This window comes from Bombus vancouverensis, unplaced genomic scaffold (assembly GCF_051014615.1).
Source record: "Bombus vancouverensis nearcticus unplaced genomic scaffold, iyBomVanc1_principal scaffold0034, whole genome shotgun sequence".
NCBI lineage: Eukaryota > Metazoa > Arthropoda > Insecta > Hymenoptera > Apidae > Bombus > Bombus vancouverensis.
Genome location: NW_027468925.1, coordinates 584877 through 606282, shown reverse-complemented (window position 1 = coordinate 606282; position 21406 = coordinate 584877). Strand labels below are relative to the sequence as shown.

The 21406-nt window shown below is 33.9% G+C and overlaps 2 protein-coding genes across 8 annotated transcripts; one reads left to right on the top strand and one right to left on the bottom strand.

Annotated features, from left to right (window-relative positions):
* Positions 1 to 3506: 3506 nt before the first annotated feature.
* LOC143304412 (venom serine protease Bi-VSP-like) lies at positions 3507 to 7902 on the bottom strand. 5 transcript variants are annotated; one of them, XR_013061102.1, is made up of 7 exons: positions 7136 to 7872; positions 5310 to 6807; positions 5002 to 5097; positions 4647 to 4925; positions 4303 to 4571; positions 4146 to 4242; positions 3507 to 3983 (listed from the first exon to the last, which is right to left on the bottom strand). XR_013061102.1 is itself a non-coding variant. In XM_076626871.1 (6 exons), exons 1-2 carry the CDS (start codon positions 7265 to 7267, stop codon positions 6730 to 6732), a joined length of 210 nt encoding a protein of 69 aa, XP_076482986.1. In that variant the 5' UTR covers positions 7268 to 7902; the 3' UTR covers positions 3507 to 3983; positions 4146 to 4571; positions 4647 to 4925; positions 5002 to 5097; positions 5310 to 6729. The 5 variants fall into 5 exon arrangements, 3 of the variants coding, with proteins under 3 accessions (XP_076482986.1, XP_076482988.1, XP_076482987.1); XR_013061101.1 differs by having other exon boundaries at positions 4146 to 4571; positions 5310 to 5853; positions 5930 to 6807; XM_076626871.1 differs by having other exon boundaries at positions 4146 to 4571; positions 7136 to 7902.
* LOC143304411 (omega-amidase NIT2-A-like) lies at positions 5944 to 18683 on the top strand. 3 transcript variants are annotated; one of them, XR_013061100.1, is made up of 5 exons: positions 5944 to 6056; positions 10704 to 10888; positions 11290 to 11458; positions 11733 to 11966; positions 18202 to 18683. XR_013061100.1 is itself a non-coding variant. In XM_076626870.1 (4 exons), the coding sequence occupies exons 2-4, from the start codon at positions 10805 to 10807 to the stop codon at positions 11864 to 11866; spliced, it is 387 nt and encodes a 128-aa protein (XP_076482985.1). In that variant the 5' UTR covers positions 5944 to 6056; positions 10704 to 10804; the 3' UTR covers positions 11867 to 12473. The 3 variants fall into 3 exon arrangements, 1 of the variants encoding a protein (XP_076482985.1); XR_013061099.1 differs by lacking the exon at positions 18202 to 18683 and adding an exon at positions 12118 to 12473; XM_076626870.1 differs by lacking the exon at positions 18202 to 18683 and having other exon boundaries at positions 11733 to 12473.
* Positions 18684 to 21406: the final 2723 nt, after the last annotated feature.

The following is a 21406-nucleotide window of genomic DNA, read 5'->3' as shown; positions in this document are numbered from 1 at the left end:
AGGGGGAGCACGAAGGGCCACGTACAACTTCCACGGCAGCCGATCACATGAAATGGTAGAATGCTGACGATAGTGATGTAAGTGCGAGCGGCGATGATGAGCACATCTGAGGGCAGATGCGATTGTCAGGAAAGGCCGATTGTAATATCGTAGAATAGCTTTGATTGGAGATCGGCTGAAAATAGAAAAACCGTGTACGTCGTGTTTCTGTGGTTCGTTTACATTTAAGAGTGCCTACGTGACTAAAGGCACGTAGTTGGTAGTTCTTACGTATGTATGAGGGAAACAATAGACCACGTTAGAAGAAGGACGGTTTCGCTATCCAAGGCGAATCGAAAAGTGTGCGTGTTGCGAGAATCAGAGTTGATCGAGACGTCGAAGCATAGAGTCGTTAGAATTGAGTTGCGAGTGTTGTCGAGTGTTAGAGTTGCTAGTGAGAGAGAGAGAGAGAGAGAGAGAGAGAGAGAGAGAGTTACCAAATAGTTGTCAAGTTATTTGTTGCAAATACGAGCGTTGCATTTAGTTTTCCTGTTAATCAAACATCGTTTCTCTGTCTAACTAATATCTGTATTTTCAATCCATTATTAATAAATTATAATTAATCGGACAAAATTACACCTTTAATATATTCCGATATTACCGTGATGTAATATTTATCATGCTTATTTTGTACGTAAAACGAATCGTTGGAATATTCCCGAAGCTAACGAAGCATTTCCCAAAAGTTAAACCGAAGAAATTAACGCGAATAGTTAAGTGAAATTTTTCCATTAACTTGCTGACCAACCGGCAAATAAAGAATCATAAAAATTGTTTCAATGTGTTGAGGTCACGCATAACTTCTTTTTTCATTGACGATTACCAAACAGGTAAAATTTCGAAATTGTACGAAGGCCACGTGACCAGATCGTATTGGAATTTGAAGTGCATGGAAAAAGACAACTCGAAGTACAAACCTTGAGCTGTACTACTCGAAGTACAAACGTGAACTAATGGATGCAGAAAAGCAATTAACGCCAAACATCCGAACAGCATCTTGGAGCTCGTCATTGTTCTGAAATAAAAGAAGTGACGAATTAAAAAGACGCAGGACTAATAATAATAAAGGAAACTTAGTTCGTATTATAAATTGAATTTACATCAGAAAAGAAGCACGATCAAGCGAAACAGATCGTAGAAATGACAAATATCATCGATATACGTTTCAGTGTAATTTCACTTTTGAAAATTATTTAGTTTAATACGATCGTATTCATCGCTCTGAAACTTTCATTGTGCTGCAATTTGTGCTGCGTCTTTTTAATTTCTCTATCTTTCTGTGTTTTCGGAAAAATTACTTGAAAGATTAAGAATTGCTTGCCTTATTTTATTTTCGATTAGTTAGGATTTGATTATTCCAGGTAAGGTTTATTATTTATAACAGGTTTTATCACTTGTTTATTATTTAGGAGTTTGTTATTTTAGGATTAGTACCTTTTAGGATTTCTTATCCTTCGAGTTTCTGTTTCAGATATCTAGGTCTATTTCAAGATGTTTTATTACATTAGGATTATTTATTCGATTAAGATAATTTAAGAGTTTCACAATGTACAAAGAAATAATCGCGTGAAATTTAGATTTATGCTTTAAACGTATTAAACACGCGGTAATTTCAATGTCTATAGCCTCGAACGTGTTCTGATTAGTTGTGTCATTGTCTGTGACATTGAAATCACAAAAATCCATTGCAAGTGTGCTGTCATGCAATGTGGATGTAATTGGGTTTTTTGGGTATTTCCTGTATCATCTGATTTGTACAGTACTATTTTAACGCAAGGACAGGAAACTTATTATATATTTCCCGTCCATTATTTGAATCGTTGTGAAGTGTAACGAATTATATTCGATTCGAGGAGATGTTAATGAATTACCCATTTCATATGTAATTACATGGAAATAAAAATCATTGCAAAAATAATTGATCTAATGACAACGGAATTTCCAATATTTTTTTGTTTCGTCACGTCTTTTTCATAATATATCTTTTATAGGTACGTGATTTATTAATCGTTCGAATGGAAATAATTATTCGTATAATATTCAAATGATTCTAGCCATAAAATAAATTAAAACGATACCTGTCAATGATATGCAATCTGCGTATGACGTCAACCTCGATCTATGCTTATACAAGAAATTTTATCAATCAATGACTAGATATACAATAATCAAATATTATAAAATTTCCTGAAAACCTTTAGGTGTTAATATTAAGGTGTTAATATCTTTAATATTTGCAAGTTATTGTTTAGCGCTAATTAGTTAGAATGTAACAAGTGGTGTACCAGAATTGAGATAATTAAGCCACACGAACAATCTTATTTAGATCTTTTTAATTTTTTAATTCTCTTTTGCTCTAATACTTCGTAAAATTAATCTTCATTAGCTACTACACTTCATAGAATGACAAGAGATAATTTTTCTTATATAACGTTTCATTCATAAAATCTATCATTAAAGTATATCTTCATAAAAATATCATTCCATACTAACGGTATATTTGGTGTCATACGAGATAACAGTTACCAGTGATGACATATGTAACTTTATAAAGATATCTCGTTTTATTATATATTAAAAGAATGTACTCATTGCTGCTATATTTCAGATGAAAAAAAGGAGGCAACGATTTTACAGTAAAATCGTTCGTTTACAACTGATTCATTTACATTTCATGATAATACTGTGCATTCTGAATATGCTATGATTTGCTTTAAAATAATAAATAGTCCATTCTTGCATACTATTGCTCCGGCTTTACTTGTATTTTCGATATTGGTATAAATAGAAAGACAATTAATGTCGTTCGAGTCTATTTTCGGATCATTTATATTACGTTTAATCCATATAGTTATTATATGAGACATAGTATCGTAAAATTTGGAAGAATAAAACGTTCGTACAGGAAGTACATTTTATAAGAACTCCAACAAATCTGCGTGTGCACCTAAAATACAAACTGATAGTGATTGTTCATAAGTTTATATACATTATCTAATGTCAATCGAAGGTATCAATTCTTTTTCTCCATAAGAGTACTTTTTCATTTATATGTGTTCAACCGTGAAGCATATGTCACCTACAACGAAAAAGAGTTTTCCTATACTTAATATTTCCTTTATATACCTATGAAAGTCTATTCTTCGCGTAGTATGAAATTATGAATAAATCTGGAATATTGTTCAATCTGAAAAGAAAAATAACTCATTGACATCATTCATTGATACGAGATTCAGAATGTTTGTTTTGTCTTGCAGAAAAAGAAGGCAGCCCTCCCTTTCTTTTAATGTGAAATAGAAAGCGAAAATTTGAAAACAGATTTTTTGGAAATTTACTTGCAAATATCGTTTTCAATATCGTGATTTTCTTCCCAATGGTACTGTACTTTCAAATTTTCCAGTATCCCTCTAAAAACAAAAAGTCGAACCTCGTTATCATTAACATAGGCATTACAAGGAAGAGAAGTATTAGAAAGCAGCTCCTTTTTATTATGGATTTCTTTATAATCGTGTAAATAAGAAATTCCGGAAATTTTTTCCTCAAGAATTTAATTCTTGTGTTTTGATTGATAATTATTACACTGCATACTAACATTTCGCATACTGTTCGCATCTAACAATTTCCTAATAATAACTACTTCAAAATTACATATGTTCTTGCACGAATTCAAAAGTACGTATGATACAATTACAATTGATTCTAAAATAATAATTATTTGAAGATATTAAGATACTAATTAAACGTTTCACTATATTTCAAAATCTGGAACAACAAATTTTTATTTATAAAAAATGAAACTGTCTTTATATATTCTTTGTCATGATGCTATTTCTTATTACCATGTCGACATTTTTTAAAATTCATTTTGTTATCTCTACGCAATATGAAAATTCATATACTGCTTAATATTTTTTACATATTATCCATCCACCGCATGATATCTCCTGAAAAATCAAAATATTAATGTTATATTATTACAATGCTTCTTAAATTTCAATTTTTGACAAATTTGAAATCCAATATATTTTGCACAATTATTATTTATCAAAAAATTCTAAGTTAGTAACTTTCTTTTCAAATGGCAAATAACATATACATTGACTTACCTGTAAGTTTTTGTTCCCAATCATCATTTCCTCTTATAGAACATCATTATTGTTCTCATAATTACTACCAGTGTCATAGATATTGTAGTGGCTACAACTGAATTAATAGAAAATGATAAATAACTGTGTATAACAATGACACATAACTTTTACTTACATATCAGTCGATAAGGGATTACTGTGATATCCTGTTGATGTTTCTTAAGGCACTTGATTAGGTGCGATACGGTATCATTCCTTATGGTATACTGTAGAGAAGTATTTTAGAAAATAACAAGAATAAATCTAAATTATTCAGAGGTTCCAGTTTCGGCTTAGACATAAATACAGGACCATTTGCAAAGAAGAAAGGGTGCGTTTCTACAGCCTCGTTATAGTAACCACGAATACCGATCTCTGAATTACTGGTTACTAAACATAAATATCCTATAAAATTTAATATATTTCTTTAATTTTTAATACATACATGAGTTAGTAGTTCTAAATTATGAATCATCTTACCTGTGATATTACACTTTTCCTTATAATATCATCACTCAAGTGAACAACATTAAGATCATGTAAACCATGTCATCCTATCTTACTGTGAAGATACTTAGTTATGTTATCTAACATTATAAAAATATCATCAAATTCAAGTCCTTTTATTCACATCACATGGCCACGACGATCTGGTTCTTCGTTATATAATGTTCTAAAATTTGTCGTACATATAGGATGTACAAACCGTGATATCAAGGTATCAGTTCTTCCTTCCCAAGGGACAGTTTCATTAAAATTCTGATAGAATTAAAAATTAATTATTAATATTCTAACAATCATATATGTTAAATACATTATAGTCAACGATATATACCTGAGCGAATGTAGGGGTGATTCCTCGATAATTATAAATGTCATCAGCCCACATCATTGTGCCACTTCTTTGTACTCCAGCCTCTGGATTAGCAGCCTAAACAAACATACAAAATTTTATAGAAGCTGCACAAAATATAGTATATATGCGCAATATTGAAGCGTTCAAGGGGATATAAAGGTAATGTACATCACATACACGTGTACTCTCATGCAACAAAATACAATTAGATTTAATAGTATAAGCTCTTTTATTCATCATAATAGATTGGAAATTTAAGTGTCTTACGAGGGTGAGTAAAAAGTTACCCGCTCTGTCGGTGTAGAATTTATTTTAAGCAATTGTCAAAAAAGACATACATCATTTTTTGACATAATCACTCAATTTCTGTATACACTTTGTCCATTTGCTGAAGGACCTTCGTATTTTCTCATTAAAAAATGTTTTGGGCTGAGCTGCGAACCACGAATGCATCGTCGTCTTCACCTTTTCATCAGCTTTCTCGGCATCCATCTCGCACAAACTTTTTAAAACCCAAATCTGTCGTGCACTATTGCATAAGCAGAGCCGTGGCTGATTTGCAAATGATTTGCCACATTATCCAGTGTCACTCGTCTATTCCATAGAGCATAAGTTCATGAGCACGTTCAATGTTGTCATCGTGGATGTGGACGGGCGTCCAGCTGTTTTTTCATAACACTTGTGCGATCTTCTTTGAACTTTTGTGCCCATTCAAACGCACTTCGTGACAAAACACTTTCTCCATAATGTGCATTAAATCTTTGATAAATATAGGCATCAAACATAACCTCCGACCACAAGAAACGAATCACAGCATCCTGCACTGTTCTCCTGCAAATCGCCATTGCAAAGCGCCATTACTCGCGCAACGGTCACAAACGAATTGACGTAACATAATGAAACCTACGCAGCAGCACTGAACAGATATTGACGTCATACGAAGAGTGCAGATGGATCAATACGGTCGACAGAAATTTTAACTATCTGGAGTGCGGATAAATTTTTACCGAGAGTCGTATAGGAATCTATAATTTGTAAGTACACCTTTGGCTGAATGGAAATTTCTCTTACATATAGTCAAAAATGCAGAAACAGTGTATTGAATTGGAAAGTGATAAAAAATAAGCGAAGTTTCGAGGTTGCATGTGATTGCATGAGTTCACAGGATGTTTTTAGCGAATAAAAAATAATTTTGAAAGACACGAGACTTATCTTGTATTTTATGCACTCTCTGTGTCCGAATCTCCAGAATCTCTCTATCTTATGAAGTGTTTTAGATTAGCCGGAAAATTTTGTATGTACATACAAGAAGTATACGATCTAAGTGGAATATTCCATTATTCTCTTGATACAACAGAAACGAAATTTACAGAACTTCTCAGAAAGTTGGTTTATTATTACCAAATTAATAGAATTAATATACGTTTATCATCTTTACATACCTAAGTCGTGGAGGTTTATCGTGCGTAGAAAATTAGTGTCGTTTCAAAGTTACATTTCGTACATTTTAAGCCTATAATTTGTAACGTACAAAACAATGCAAATTTGTGCTGTTTCTGATCTCCACAATAAGAAAATCCAACTTTAGGTTTTTTACACAATGATATTTATGGAACAGTAATATCATATTATTGCATCGCTTGGAGAATGAAGTCAAGGTACGATGTGACCCTAGTGTAAACGCTGGGATAGCCAGCTGTGCCGCACTTATAAGCATAAGACACAATACCTATTAAATACGAGGTTAATACAATGTTGTATCAGCAGTGGTCCGCCGCGGTCAGCCTGAAAGGATCGTTAAATTTTTAATCAAAGATACTGAAATATATCGATCGAATTGTATTGAAATTATACTTATATACAGTAATAATCTTCTATTGATTTGTGTATTGAAATACTCCAATTTATAATGTACATGTTATATGTATTTTGAGCAAAACTAAGATTAGAAGGAAATTAGATTAAATACCATAATGAGGTGTGAGAAGTGGGCAAAACTATTGAATTGTGTTTATCTATTATTTCTAATGTTTAAGACGTCGATTTGATGTTAATTCGAATTGACGTGTCTTCAGATACCGTATAGTTTGTAGTAACTCTGTAACTTAATTACCATACAAGAATCCTTTCCACCCTGAGCATGTTCGGCGCATATTATACCATCAGTGATATCAGGTGCATTAGGAAATTTGGAACAAGCTATTTTGCATTCGGCGTTCTTAATCACTGGCATTTGTACTACCATTAATGCATTACGTCGTGGTCGTCCTACGAAGAAAATAAGAAAGATATTTAAGACTGGAACTGTTTAATTTTATTATAAAATTGATATCACTTACTATATCTTAACGCTCCCCATCCAGCAACAAGGGGGTTATAGCCGACGAAGTTGCTCTTTCGTAGGGGCTCTTTCGTACAAATGGGATATACGTACCCTGAAAAATAAAAAAATAAATGAAAATGCAGGAAACGAATGACCAAAAGTATGAGAAAGAATTGTACACGCTTTATGACACAATATATGTGTACAGTAAGAAATTTCAGGATATGATACTTCAGTAATACTCAATAGCATATATATATATATATATATATATATACATATATATATATTTGAGGACTTACTCGAAAATGGCACCTCCTCCGCCAATCTAAGAATGGCAATATTATGATTGCGTATGTTTTCTATTCCATCCATATGTGCACAATGTGCTGCGGTCAAAACATGCCTAGCCGATATCAGGGAACCTCCGCACTTCCATAGTGGTTTGTCTGGGTGTCGGGGATTACGAAAACCTAATGCAGCGATCCATGGCCAAGCGCCTAAAATGCAATAGTCATAGTTGTGAATATACATAATTTTTTCTCACGTAACGAGTAACAACGATTATTACCTATTCGATATTCGATCATACAGCAGACGATAAGTACATACGTACAAATACTCTGAAATAGAGATTTGATAAAGACAGAAATTAAATTTTTATTCCACTGAAATACAAATTATTAAATAATTCTATATAATTTCTATTTGAACTATACTGAACTATAAAGTTCAAACGTGTAATTTCTGCCCTAACAGTTTTTGATCTCTATCCATATTATTACTCCTATATCAATTTTTTATTTCAAGCAAAAAGATACTCTTTCTAACATGAAGTAAAAGAAAGAAATAATTCAAGTTAATAAGTAAAGTTACTACCGATGAAATCATAGCATTATTATTTAGTCTAATTGAAATGTACATTGATGTGCTGTTTAATGCCTTTAAAGTTCATTCTTTGCAGTAAATGGCTTATTATTAATCGGAAAGAAAGACATAAAACGTACCAAGTTCAGCTGGTTTACCATCGACCAGCCTGGTATGAGAGACGTTGCTAAAACCACAGTATGGTGGTCGCAAAGCCTTATACTTGTACACAGTTTTTATTAAAATTTCTCTCTTCTCTTTGTTTGGATCGTTCGGACAGCAAACGATCGTAACATTGCCCTGGTATCTGCACACTGATCGTCTATAAAAATCGGTGGCTGTACGGTACTGTATCTGCCATATTTCTTGCAGAGGTTTACATTTTCTGTAGTCAAGGCACCTGCCTTCTTGATTGTCCGGTGTGGTACATTCTGGATCAAACAATTTTAAAACATTTATACAGTTCAAAGATGCGTAAGAAAGCGACACCGATTACTCAACTTTCGAAGTAAAAAGCCGATCAAGTCCACCGGATTGCCCTACAGACACGTATTAATCCGTAAGAGTTAGTCATCATGTTGATAATAATTATCTAAAGAAACTTTTCACGTGAAAATATAAAATTTTAATTGATTAGATATTGTGTTAGCCATACTTAAGAAAGAAAATGAAAATGAATGAAATGAAAGAAAAGGACTACCTTCAACCTCATTTTTTAAATAAACACTTTGTCAGTTTTGCGGTAAATAAATTCTTAGGAATTCAGGACAGTTTTTAGTGAATCATTTTGTTTCGACCGTTCGCGGAGAGACGCGATCGCGAGATAGCACGTCAACGAGAGTTGTAAGTTCCCGTTACGATTAAATAATCGACGCCACGAACTGATCGATCCCCTTATTTCGATTATGATAATAAGGGTAGTTCAATGAAATTCCACAGAATTAACACAAATAAATTAATGTTTATTTCAACAACTTATTAACTAGAAAGATATAAAAAGGAACAAAAAAAATGTAACTGCGTTTTGGTTGATAAGTAATGCGCGACATACCACATGTGTTGACGGTTCGACTTCTCGAAAAGTTCTGAACGCCTTTCGATTTTTTTCGTTTTTTCTGGAAGGCGACCCCCACTACGTTCGGATCACGCCACATTCTTTTACTGCGAGGTAAAATACGGGCCACGAGTCGACGTTTCTGGAAGTCGCCCTGCTTAATGAACCACGCGCTTGCCACTACAATGTTTGTTTGCCGGGCAGACGCGACGATCCGTCTGCGACATTATAGTGCCGCGATCGATAGTTAAGAATATGACCTATGGTAAGCCGCATGGCGTAACATTCTCCCCCCGTTGAGAGGGTACCGATCAAACTAGCGAGGTGTGGTTGAAGTTCCCATCTTATTTCGTCTCGGTGGCTAGTTGTTCGGGTTTCTCGAGATCGGGTTGAATTGGCAGTGGGACAAGCCTTTTGACGCCCCGATCCAAAATGCTCTTTGCCGTCTGAACTGTAGCTGTCCGGATGACACCATCGGCGCCTGGATGAACCTTGATAACTCGGTCCAGAGGCCAATGCATGGAGGGAACGTTGTCCTCTCTGAGGATGACGATTGTGCCCTTTTGGATGCTGTGTCCACCCTTGCTCCATTTATTGCGGTTGGTTAGCTCGTTCAAATACTCCTTATGCCAGCTGCCATTTGGAGAGTCGGTTCGATGGAATGTCTCTGAAATCTCGATCACGTAAGCACATTAATGAATCGCCAATGAGGAAATGTCCGGGAGTGAGGGCTAGGAGATCATTTGGATCGGTGGAGATAGGAGTTAGCGGGCGGGAATTGAGGACTGCTTCTATTTCTATGATAAGAGTATTACGGTGTTAAGCTCATATGTTTCTGTTTCTCCACTCGCGCTGCGCCATAATATCCTTTGATATTTCCGATCCTCTGGTCGTACGAGGAATTGCCGATACATTTTCTCGATGTCGCCAGTGAGTACGTACTGATGAGCGCGGAATCTAATTAATATACAAAATAAATTGTGAATTGATTCGAGAATATAGGATTTCCCCATTTTCATGATTATCGTGATTTTTGTATAAATATATTTGTGAAGATACTAATAATTAGGTACTTATAAATTAGTATTGTCAATTATTTTGCATTTATAATTCCGCCTCTAGTATAAGTGTTAATTGAAAACTAACTTTATGTTTCAAAAAGTACTAGCAAAGTCGTTGAGTAACAAGCCACTGATGCTAACACAAATAGCATTGTCGTAATTAAATATTTCTAAATATTCATTTTTCATTTTGAACCTGTAGAAACGATTTATTATATATACTATTAGCTAAGTAATTGCATATTTAATTAAGTCGAAATATAAAACTTAGTTATTTTAATAATTTAAAAAATAAAAAACTGACAAACATTTCAATTTAATTTATGGTTGGATCAAAAGACAGTTATTTTTCATTAATTGAAATATTGCAATGCAGAGTACTTTCCAAAATACGCCGAGAGTATTCCTGATGGTGAAACGAGCGTTGCTTCATCGAACGCAGCTAAAGAAAACAACATCTATGTAGTTGGTGGTACGATGCCTGAAATAGAGGGCGATAAATTGTACAATACCTGTACTATTTGGGGTCCCGATGGAACTTTGATAGCAAAGCACCGAAAGGTAAGTAATATATTCCTTTATGGCTTTGAATTTGAAAATATTGGGGTGAAGAAAGTGACTCTATCTAGGAATAATTTAGGAATATACATATGTACATACGTATACTATAACCAATTCTATAATTTACGGTTTATAAAATACGTTATGATACGGGAAACGCCCATTTTTGTTGTAATGTGTTTGTTGTTGTATAAATTTTTCACATACTTAAAATATTATTATACTTATTTTTTCTCCTTTTTAAACATTATTAAATGATAAGATTCTTTAATAAAAGAAAGTGATAAAAACGCTGTCAGTTATTAAATAAAAAATAATTAAAGTTTAGGAGTTGGTAACTTTGATATTAAATTAGAAAAGTTGCAGCAATAGAATTAGCGACCACATTTTTATGTTATTAGGTACATCTATTCGACATCGACATTCCTAATAAGATTACTTTTCGAGAGAGTGATTCACTCAGTCCTGGTAACTCCCTAACGACGTTCGATGTGAAGGGCTGCAAAATAGGTATTGGCATTTGCTATGATATTAGATTCGAGGAAATGGCACGCATTTATCGGAACAAAGGTACAGTAACTTAATCGATCAATACTTAACTAGCAAAAAATTAAATATCTTTCTTAAATATATTCTATATAAAATTAATATAATCTGTAACTCTGTATAAAAAGAAGCTTAATTTAAAAAACCAGTATATTTGCTGAAAATGAAACAAATAAAAGAATTAAAAGCACAATAAGAGGACTGTCCTCGCATATTCAGAAATGATGGAATGTGAACCGTGCAACTACGAAGTTAATTGGTATTCGGTGGCTTCATATTTCCTGCTTCTCTGGGTTAGGTTGCCAAATGCTGATATATCCAGCGGCATTCAATATGACCACTGGACCACTGCACTGGTCATTACTTCAGCGTTTCAGAGCGAATGATAATCAATTATACGTTGCCTGCATATCACCGGCTCGTGTTCCTTAAGCAAGTTACGTCGCATGGGGACATACACAGTTGACCAATCCCTGGGGAAAGATTCTTTACGATTTGGAAACTCAAGAGAATATGGCAGTCACCGATATCGGTAATTTACAGCTTAAAATTAAAAGCGAGAGATCCATGATGTAATTAATTTTTAGTCTCGTTAATTTATCGATTTAGCCATCTTCCTCTGTATTTGTTGAATTTATTAGTAAGCATTACTTATTACTTCGTATGTTTCTTTTTTCTATCAGATCTAAAAGTTGTTGAGGAAGTAAGGGCTCAGATGCCTACATTTTCTCAGAGACGTACAGATTTGTACGACACTGTCTGTAAGAAGGAGTAACTCTACACTAAAACAGAAAATGTTTTTTTATAATATTTCTACTGCAATATCCCTTTTTTGTGAATTATTACTAATTTCTTATCATTTGTACTAAACGAATGACTCAATTAAGAAAACCAAAACGTTATAAATAATAATCTGTATATCTTGTGTATCAACATGTAATTGGATATTATAATAATATAGGAATGCTATAATAATATAGGATAATAATATAGGAGAATAATAATATAGAAAAAAATACATGCTTTTAAACACCTTTAATATCGATCACATAAATTGGTATAATTCACAATGATTACGCATACATAAAAGACCCCTTGATAGTAAAATTTACGATCAAAAGGCAATTACGTATCGTTTAACAACATTTAATTTATAACACCTTTTAAACATTTAGACAGATTAACACATAACACTTCTTATATATAAACATCAATTCGAAGTTATCAGCTTGAAGAAATTGGTCGATTAATACCTGTAGATTGTCTGTCTCGATGAAAGACTTAAAGAGAGCAAAAACATGATGATGCCGCTAATATAATATTCCTTCTTTCTTGTATCTGTCTGCCTCTCAGGTCGTTTTACTAATTACAATAAGTAATTTCGACTTCTTTGCGCTCTCTTTTAACGCATTCGAGACCGAAAGAAATTCATATCAGTCAGTAGGCAAGGATATAATATACATATTTTATATATAACTTATGTAGTAATGTATATATCATGTTAGTTTCATATTTTTTTCAACATAGAATTATTATATATATATATATATATATATATATATATATATATATATAACTGTACATAATACATTATAGAATAACATAGTATATAATTTTATATTTTAAAAATATGAAGCATACTATTTAAGATTGTCATCGATTTAAAATCAAAGTATGAAAAGGATACCCTGGAGAGAGTAAAACACAGAATCATTCCAACTAAACATTCAGATCGTACCGACACCTAGGTATCGTCTTACAATTAAATCTCGGTCTCGAATGGATTAAAATGAAATACATACTTGCAGCTTCAACATCTTCAATATCGAGGAGATTCAAACTTTACAAATAAATGTAAATTGCGATGTAAAACAAAGCGATGTAAAAAGGGAAAAAGGAGGAAAGAAGGAACAGGGAAGCAAAGAGAAGAAACGAATTTTTCATTTTCTCGAAACTGGATCAAGTTTCAGGAAGACCATCCAAGTAATTGATGTCCTCTGTAATTATTTGTTAATCATGCGCGGAATCAGAACGATTCGACCTCGTTCCAAAGCAAATCGTTACTAGAGTAGAGACGGGAATTAATAATTCGTGTCAATTGTTCGATCGTGTTCACAAATTCAAATGCGGTTGAGTGGCGGAAACCATTTATAACACGTCCCATACAGCGTAGATCGCATACACGTCTTAGGATGTATTTTTGGTACTTATATATACTCTATATATATTCTTACTCTATATATACTTATATGTACTCTACATATATTCTCTATCTTAGATATACCATAAAATATTTCGTGTAATCGCGTATTCGTGTCTAATGTCAGGGATTCTCTTTCCATAAGTCTGCGTTTTCTATATTATCTTTCTTCCTTATCAGTAGGCATTCTCACAATTTGTGATTAATACTGCTCGTACAGGAATGTTAGGTTTTTGACGTTGTAAAATTTCACGTGAAATAATAATGCCTATATATTGACTAATTTATCAATTAATTAAATCCGTGTATATCAAGTTTTCTATAATTTACTACTTTCGTGTAACTACAGAAATTTGATGCAATATAAAACTTGATTAAAACAGCGATTCATTAGGAAACGAGAATAATGATGCAAATATTTTTTGTAGCCATTATATAGGATTTCGATCGCATAATTAATCAGTATCAACTTACCGGTCTTTAACGGTAGAATAGAAAGAAGTGCAGGCGGTACGGAGACCGCAATTATGATCACTTTCAGATAGAATCTCCAACAGTGGTACATCTTCTTAGTCGTAATAAGTCGCGATCAGAAGCGTAAAAGAAGTTTAGCAGTGGCGTAAGTACCGCACTAGCCAGAAGTATCTGCGACAGAAATCAGAATACACTCTTTTTCGCATGGTTGGATCAATTTCGCGTGGGACTAACCTGATTGAACCTAACGCGGGATAATTGCTCAACTCACGACCTTAACCAGCCCGCTTGATTCTCTGTAAATGCTTGAAATTGACGCTTGGATTCTTTCCAGATTAACTAGCTTTGCCCCTCCCTCCCTTTATCTATTTTCTTAGATCGACTTAGAATGGATCGAACAAAGGCACAAAAGAATTCGAAGAAAACAACAACTTATTATCCAAATTGTTCATCGAGGGTAATCAATGCTGTATACTTCCTAGAATTAGGATGAATAGGGATTTGGAGAAACCCACCGGCCATGTCCAGAATAATAAAATATCTCGCTTTTGCAATCTCGCGACTCGATCCGCAATGAGGGGTAAAGGATACCGATCCGCGACCGTATATTTATTTAGTTCTCGAAAATCTGCCTATCATCTATCTGAACCATTGTTCGTCTTCACGAGTAACACGGGATATAGAAGGGAAAATAAAGGAAAGGAAGGTGGGGATAAGTAGAAGCTTGGGGCCAAGTTTAATTCACTGAAACCGAGCTGCTTGTATTATCACAAAACAAAATTGCCAGTACGTCATTTCCGTACTCTCGTCCTCGCGAAAATGGTTTTGCTCGTTAAGAAAAAACGAAGAGACAGGGGAAGAGAAGAGAGGAAAAAGCAAACGGAGAGCGCTTTTAAAAAGCTGGCGAACCGTGTGTTACCACAACGAGATACGCGGTGCTATTTGTCGCTTTAAATTGTGTCGCAACTCGTTTTTGAGATCTTTGCCAGGGACGCGTTAAAACACGCTGCAAATATATTTCTGGCTTTTCTGGGGTTTAACTGAAATATGACAAATAACGTTGTAAAACATATGTACTTATGACTTACAGAGTAATTGAGTGTACAAAATATATAGTATACAAAATAGCCAGCGATTTAGGGCTTTAAAAGATCAAAAGAAAAGAAAAGAAAAGAAAAGAAAAGAAAAGAAGAAAGATAATATGTTGTGGCAGTCTAAGTCGATCTAAGAAAATAGATAAAGGGAGGGAGGGGCAAAGCTAGTTAATCCGGAAAGAATCCAAGCGTCAATTTCAAGCATTTACAGAGAATCACTATTGAAGGTTCAAAGGCCGACTAGTGAGCTTCATCCTATCTCATTTTTTAATCAGGCGATGGATCGACGAATCGTATTGATTTCGAGGATTATTATAGTTCTGTGGGAATTTTAAAGCGTGGTTTGTCTAATCTTGTCTCGTTAGCTACAGACTCTTTGGCGAGCAGCCTGAAACTTGATCCAGTTTCGAGAAAATGAAATATTCGTTTTTCCTCTTTGCTTCCCTGTTCCTTCTTTCCTCCTTTTTCCCTTTTTACATCGCGTTAAGACCCGTTAAATAATATTGACTGCCGTGGACGCTGGCTGAGAAGTGCACTTTATAACTAGCTTTAAAATCACTGACGTCGATGAGGACAAAGGTAAGTTAGAGGGTCATTTATCTGAGCTGGTGTTATTCCGCTGTACAAACTATTTCCGGCCAGTACCTTTTATGTACTTTCGCTTCCGCTAACAAGCAACGCGCCATGTCCATCACTGTTCTATTATACCTTTCCGCTGTCCCGTTTAATTCATGTACGTATGTTGGGCAATTATTTATTCTTATACCTTTATCCCTAGCAAATTTATAAATTCGATTATTTAAATATTCTTTACCATTATCGCATCTTAATATTTTTAACCTCTTGCCCGTTAAATTTTCGGCTTCATTTACGAACTGTACGAAAGAATCAAAGACCTCATCTTTTGATTTTATACAATAGATCCTAGCTATTTTACTATAATCATCGATAAATGAAATGAAATATTTTTCTACATTGAATCCGGTAGTCTTAAAGGGACCACATACGTCCGTATGAATAATTTCCATTATTTCCTTAGCCTTAGTTCGATTATTTTTGAAAGGTAAGTTATGCATTTTGCTTTCTATACACACCCTACATTTCAAAAGTTCCTTTTCAAATTCATTCGGTATGCCAGTCACTAGCTGCTCTTTACCCAAAATCTCTAAATATTTAAAATTTACGTGTCCTAGCATCCTATGCCATCTTTCCTTTTTACTCATACCACTACGTTCGGCGCTGTTTACTAAGTGCTTCTTCCCTTTCAATATACTTTTTATTCTATATGTCCCATTCTCTTTGAACGCTACAGCTGTAAGTATATTATCCTCATCTATTACTTTCGCAATATTTCCTTTGGAAATAACCGTATTCTTATTGTCTGTTAGTTTACCTAAACTAATCAAATTTGCGGACATTTCTTTCGCGTAAAATACTTTCCTCATATTTATTTTATTTTGTTTTCCGAATGCTTCAAAATGACTTATAACATTCCCAACTTTTGTCGCTTTTATCGGTCTATTATCGCCTAAATATATAATATATTTACCGGTTCTTTTAGGTCGATAGATTTATCGAAATAATTTATATTATTAATTATGTGATCGGTACAACCGCTATCTAATAGCCACACTATTTCGTTCTTACTTATTTCATTCGTCTCACTGCTGTTTGCTGCGTGCGCCGTTGCTGTCCATATGCCTGCTCTTGAGTTTCCATGCTCGCCCGTGCCGGTTCTTGATTGACGATGAAAGTTTCCACGTCCTCTGCTCGTATTGCCTTTGTTCTCTCTTCCTCTGTTTCGACCACGTGTTGGCCCATGCCAATAGCCGTTACTGCTTCCCGCTTGGACGCCATTTTGACACTCTCTCGCAAAGTGTCCTAATCTTCCACATCTGAAGCATCCTTCCTTTTTTGCAGAAAAGGCGTTGGTTTGCCTTTCTCCTCCATTGGATTTATTTTTCTTCTCTGCTATTTCTATTTTATTTTTCACATACGCTACCGTTTGATTCTCTTCTTTCAATGCGTCTATTATGTCCGCTATGTAGCTGTATTCTTCGGCTAACGTATTCAGCATGTAATTCAGCTTTTCCCTCTCACTTACTTGTGCGCCCGCACTTTTTAATTCATTTATTAATTTTTCGAAATCGTTAAAGAATGATGCTGAATCACTGTAGTTCTCCAGTCTTATGTTTTCCAATCTCCTTCTGCATACGATCTGCAGTGCCGTCGACTCTTTCAAGTACATTTCATCGAACCTTTTTATTATATCATACGCCGTTTTTCCTTCCCTAACATACTCCAATTGTCTGTTCGATATTGCACTATAAATTATATTTATCGCCTTCAAATCCTTTTTGTCCCAGTCTTCATCGTCTCTTTCGTTCTTCATTCTAGTTGTAACAACCTCGCATTCCTTATATTTGAGAAACATCGTGATTCTTTGCTTCCACATTCCATAATCCTCGCCATCGAATATAGGTATCATGATTTCCGATCTCTCCATTTTAATTGATTCTTCTTTTTTTTTTCTTTTCTTACTCAAGCGTTCCTACGTGCTCGAAGTATATTTTGTTCCTCTGAAAGTTTTTTTTTCTTTACTGAAAACTCACTCGCAAGATCGTAACCACGCACTAAATATCTTGCAAAACTAGTAACCACGCTCTGCTACCATGTTAAGGAAATTCGAGGATTTGGGAATACAAATAATTGACTATATTTCCCACACAACAGTTATACATCTATATTACACTCTGAAGAACGTCTTGCACGCACGCTTGTCGCCAACCGACTATCCTAGATTCTTCTAACATCTGGCAACAGTCTTTTGTCTCCACTAAGACCTTGACGCCCTCTGGCCCTTACACACACACTCTCATGTACAGTGTAAATGTATCACTTCCTTAACACAATTATCCCGCGTTAGGTTCAATCAGGTTAGTCCCACGCGAAATTGATCCAACCATGCGAAAAAGAGTGTATTCTGATTTCTGTCGCAGATACTTCTGGCTAGTGCGGTACTTACGCCACTGCTAAACTTCTTTTACGCTTCTGATCGCGACTTATTACGACTAAGAAGATGTACCACTGTTGGAGATTCTACCTGAAAGTGATCATAATTGCGGTCTCTGTACCGCCTGCACTTCTTTCTATTCTACCGTTAAAGACCGGTAAGTTGATACTGATTAATTATGCGATCGAAATCTTATATAATGGCTACAAAAAATATTTGCATCATTATTCTCGTTTCCTAATGAATCGCTGTTTTAATCAAGTTTTATATTGCATCAAATTTCTGTAGTTACACGAAAGTAGTAAATTATAGAAAACTTGATATACACGGATTTAATTAATTGATAAATTAGTCAATATATAGGCATTATTATTTCACGTGAAATTTTACAACGTCAAAAACCTAACATTCCTGTACGAGCAGTATTAATCACAAATTGTGAGAATGCCTACTGATAAGGAAGAAAGATAATATAGAAAACGCGGACTTGTGGAAAGAGGATCCCTGACATTAGACACGAATACGCGATTTCACGAAATATTTTATGGTATATCTAAGATAGAGAATATATATAGAGTACATATAAGTATATATAGAGTAAGAATATATATAGAGTATATATAAGTACCAAAAATACATCCTAAGACGTGTATGCGATCTACGCTGTATGGGACGTGTTATAAATGGTTTCCGCCACTCAACGCAACTCAATGACAGGAATAATTTTTTGTTACGGGTCGTTTAATTTATTCGTTCGTTAGGACGATTGGTCTGACAAATTCAAAGTCTTGTTCCGTATAAATATTTTTAAACAAGCACGTCATAAGCTTTGTATATTTTTTTTATCGCAACGAAGAAAGTTCAGAGAAATGTTGAAATTATTAATTACAAAAGAAGACATTTACGTTGTAAAAATGTTAGCGAAAACATTTGTGAAAAAGTTACTTTGTTATAAATTCTACAAAAAGAAATATTGAAAATCACGTCCCATTTATTCAGTATTTATGCACGTATGAAAAGTATTTTGCATTCGCGCAAAAAAATCCCTTAAGGATACATATTTTATAATAATTGGAGTGTCAAAGTTATTACGCGGATTGGCGTACCTTAACCACGTGCCTTTTAATGAAACTAGGTTATTCATTTGTTATTCGTTCCTAACTTTCAACTTTATGATTTTTGCGGAATAAAATTTTATATTCCGGTTCAGTTTATAAATGATTCAGGGTAAATACATTTATTACGATCGTTTAAAGTTTAAAGAAACACCGTTATAAAGTCGTAATACGAGACAAAGCGATTCAGAACTCGAATTCATTTGTTGGAACGACGCCATGGGCAAAAGTAGATAATGGAAAACTTTCTTCCAAAGACCATTTGATAGCGCCGACGTAATCAAGAGTGTGACGATATTGCCAGAGACGTTTCTGCAAATAGAAGACTAACTTATTTACGAATTGCCGTAACACGATTGCCGCTGGTAGTATGGTTAGTAATCGCTTTATTGAATTTTCGCTTGATGTGACATCGTCGAGAGTTTCTAGCGAAATTCTTCTCCCTGTAAAACTATGTTTCTACAGCAATGGCTGTAATTTTCGAGTTACCGTTTGCGAAGAAATCTTTTTCTTTGTTACGTGTAATAGATTATTTTTAAGTTTTAAGTTTTAAATTACATTGGTAACCTTCTATAATTTATTACTCGAAGGTGGTAATTTTTTCTTAAATAGTTTGTTTTTCCTATAATTTATTATAATATATTTTACTACAGAATCCTCAAAAACATGATGTATGTATATATATATCCTGAAATATTATCAGTCTATTGTCAAGTTATAGAACATTATGGAAATTGCCAATTAAAGTCATAAAAAACAAAAAATAAGGAAGTTCGTTAAAATAATCAAGATATAGAATTTATTCGAGTAATATAGATTACGGTAGAGATGGTGACGGTAACAATGAGTGGACTGATACTTCGTGCGAAAACAAATTGGAAGCGCAGAGCGATGTATTGTTTCAGCGAATATCGATTTTAAAGCACGGTTTTAAAACACGGTATAATCAATTTTTTTACATAAAATTATATTGTATAGGCTATTGTTATTTAAACATTTTAAATTGGATGGTTTTTACATATGCTAAAAAAATGGAAAATGATGATGATGAATCAATGACACGTAGAAAATTATAATCTATTGTATTGCTGTTATCTAATGGTGTTGTAGTTGACTGTATGGTGGATGTATCTAATGGTGTTGTAGTTGACTGTATGTTGTTCAATATTGCTATGAAACTCTTCTGATTCATTGTCACTTATACGAAGGATGGAAGTATACGAAATCGATAAAATTATTAATAATATTTACGAAGAGAAAGTAAACTGTTGGATATATGACAAAATAATTCTATTTTAAATGAGAGACTGGTCAGCGTGGTTATTTTGTTTACAAAATCAAACGAATTTAATGAATGTAATGGTAAGGAAGTAACTATAAGTGGCTGTTAAACTATTTTTATGCTTGAAAAGTAATTCGCAAAGTAATGTAAAGCAGTACTACTGAGTTGTACATAACCTCTTTCAGAATTTGTTCTTAAGCTCTTGCTTCATAACTTCCTTAATTATACTCTTCAAACTTATTGACTACTTCGATGTTGTTACGAACAGAAACTGATAAAATATTAATCTTAAATATAGATTGAAATGAAAGCTTGTCACGTAAATATATATATATGTACTACTTACTCAAACTATGGATCACATAACCTATACAAAAAAAAAAAAAAGAAAAAAGAAAAAAATTATTGTACACTATAAAGCAAGAGGTTAAATCTTTAATCTGTTAAGAATTAAATTTTTTATTGTAACTGCGAAAATTATAAAAGTACCAAGCGAAGCAAGTACGGAATATATGCGGAATATGAATCGCTCAACGAACCAAAGAGCGGCTCAGTGACAAAATTAGCAAAGTAAAGACCACAAATATTACAACGTTATATTCTACCACAAAATAATTCTCTATACAAAAAAGGTACACAACGAATCGATTTTTCACAACGATAAGAGTCAACAGAACCAATCAAGACCAGGCGAGACTCTCATAAGACAACGATATCAGAGGGATCAAATCAGCGACTTCAATCTATGTTACAGAGTATAGTTATCAAGAAAAATTGCTCTTTTCATGAAAAGT

Excerpts from the sequence above, each read along its gene's own strand:
- LOC143304412 (XM_076626871.1), bottom strand. The coding sequence starts at position 7,267 with ATGGTAGTACAAATGCCAGTGATTAAGAACGCCGAATGCAAAATAGCT. Across the intron at positions 6,808-7,135 it reads GTGGAAAGGATTCTTGTATG|GCTGACCGCGGCGGACCACT; the intron begins GTAATTAAGTTA and ends CGATCCTTTCAG.
- LOC143304411 (XM_076626870.1), top strand. The coding sequence starts at position 10,805 with ATGCCTGAAATAGAGGGCGATAAATTGTACAATACCTGTACTATTTGG. Across the intron at positions 10,889-11,289 it reads TGATAGCAAAGCACCGAAAG|GTACATCTATTCGACATCGA; the intron begins GTAAGTAATATA and ends TTATGTTATTAG. Across the intron at positions 11,459-11,732 it reads ACGCATTTATCGGAACAAAG|GTTGCCAAATGCTGATATAT; the intron begins GTACAGTAACTT and ends TCTCTGGGTTAG.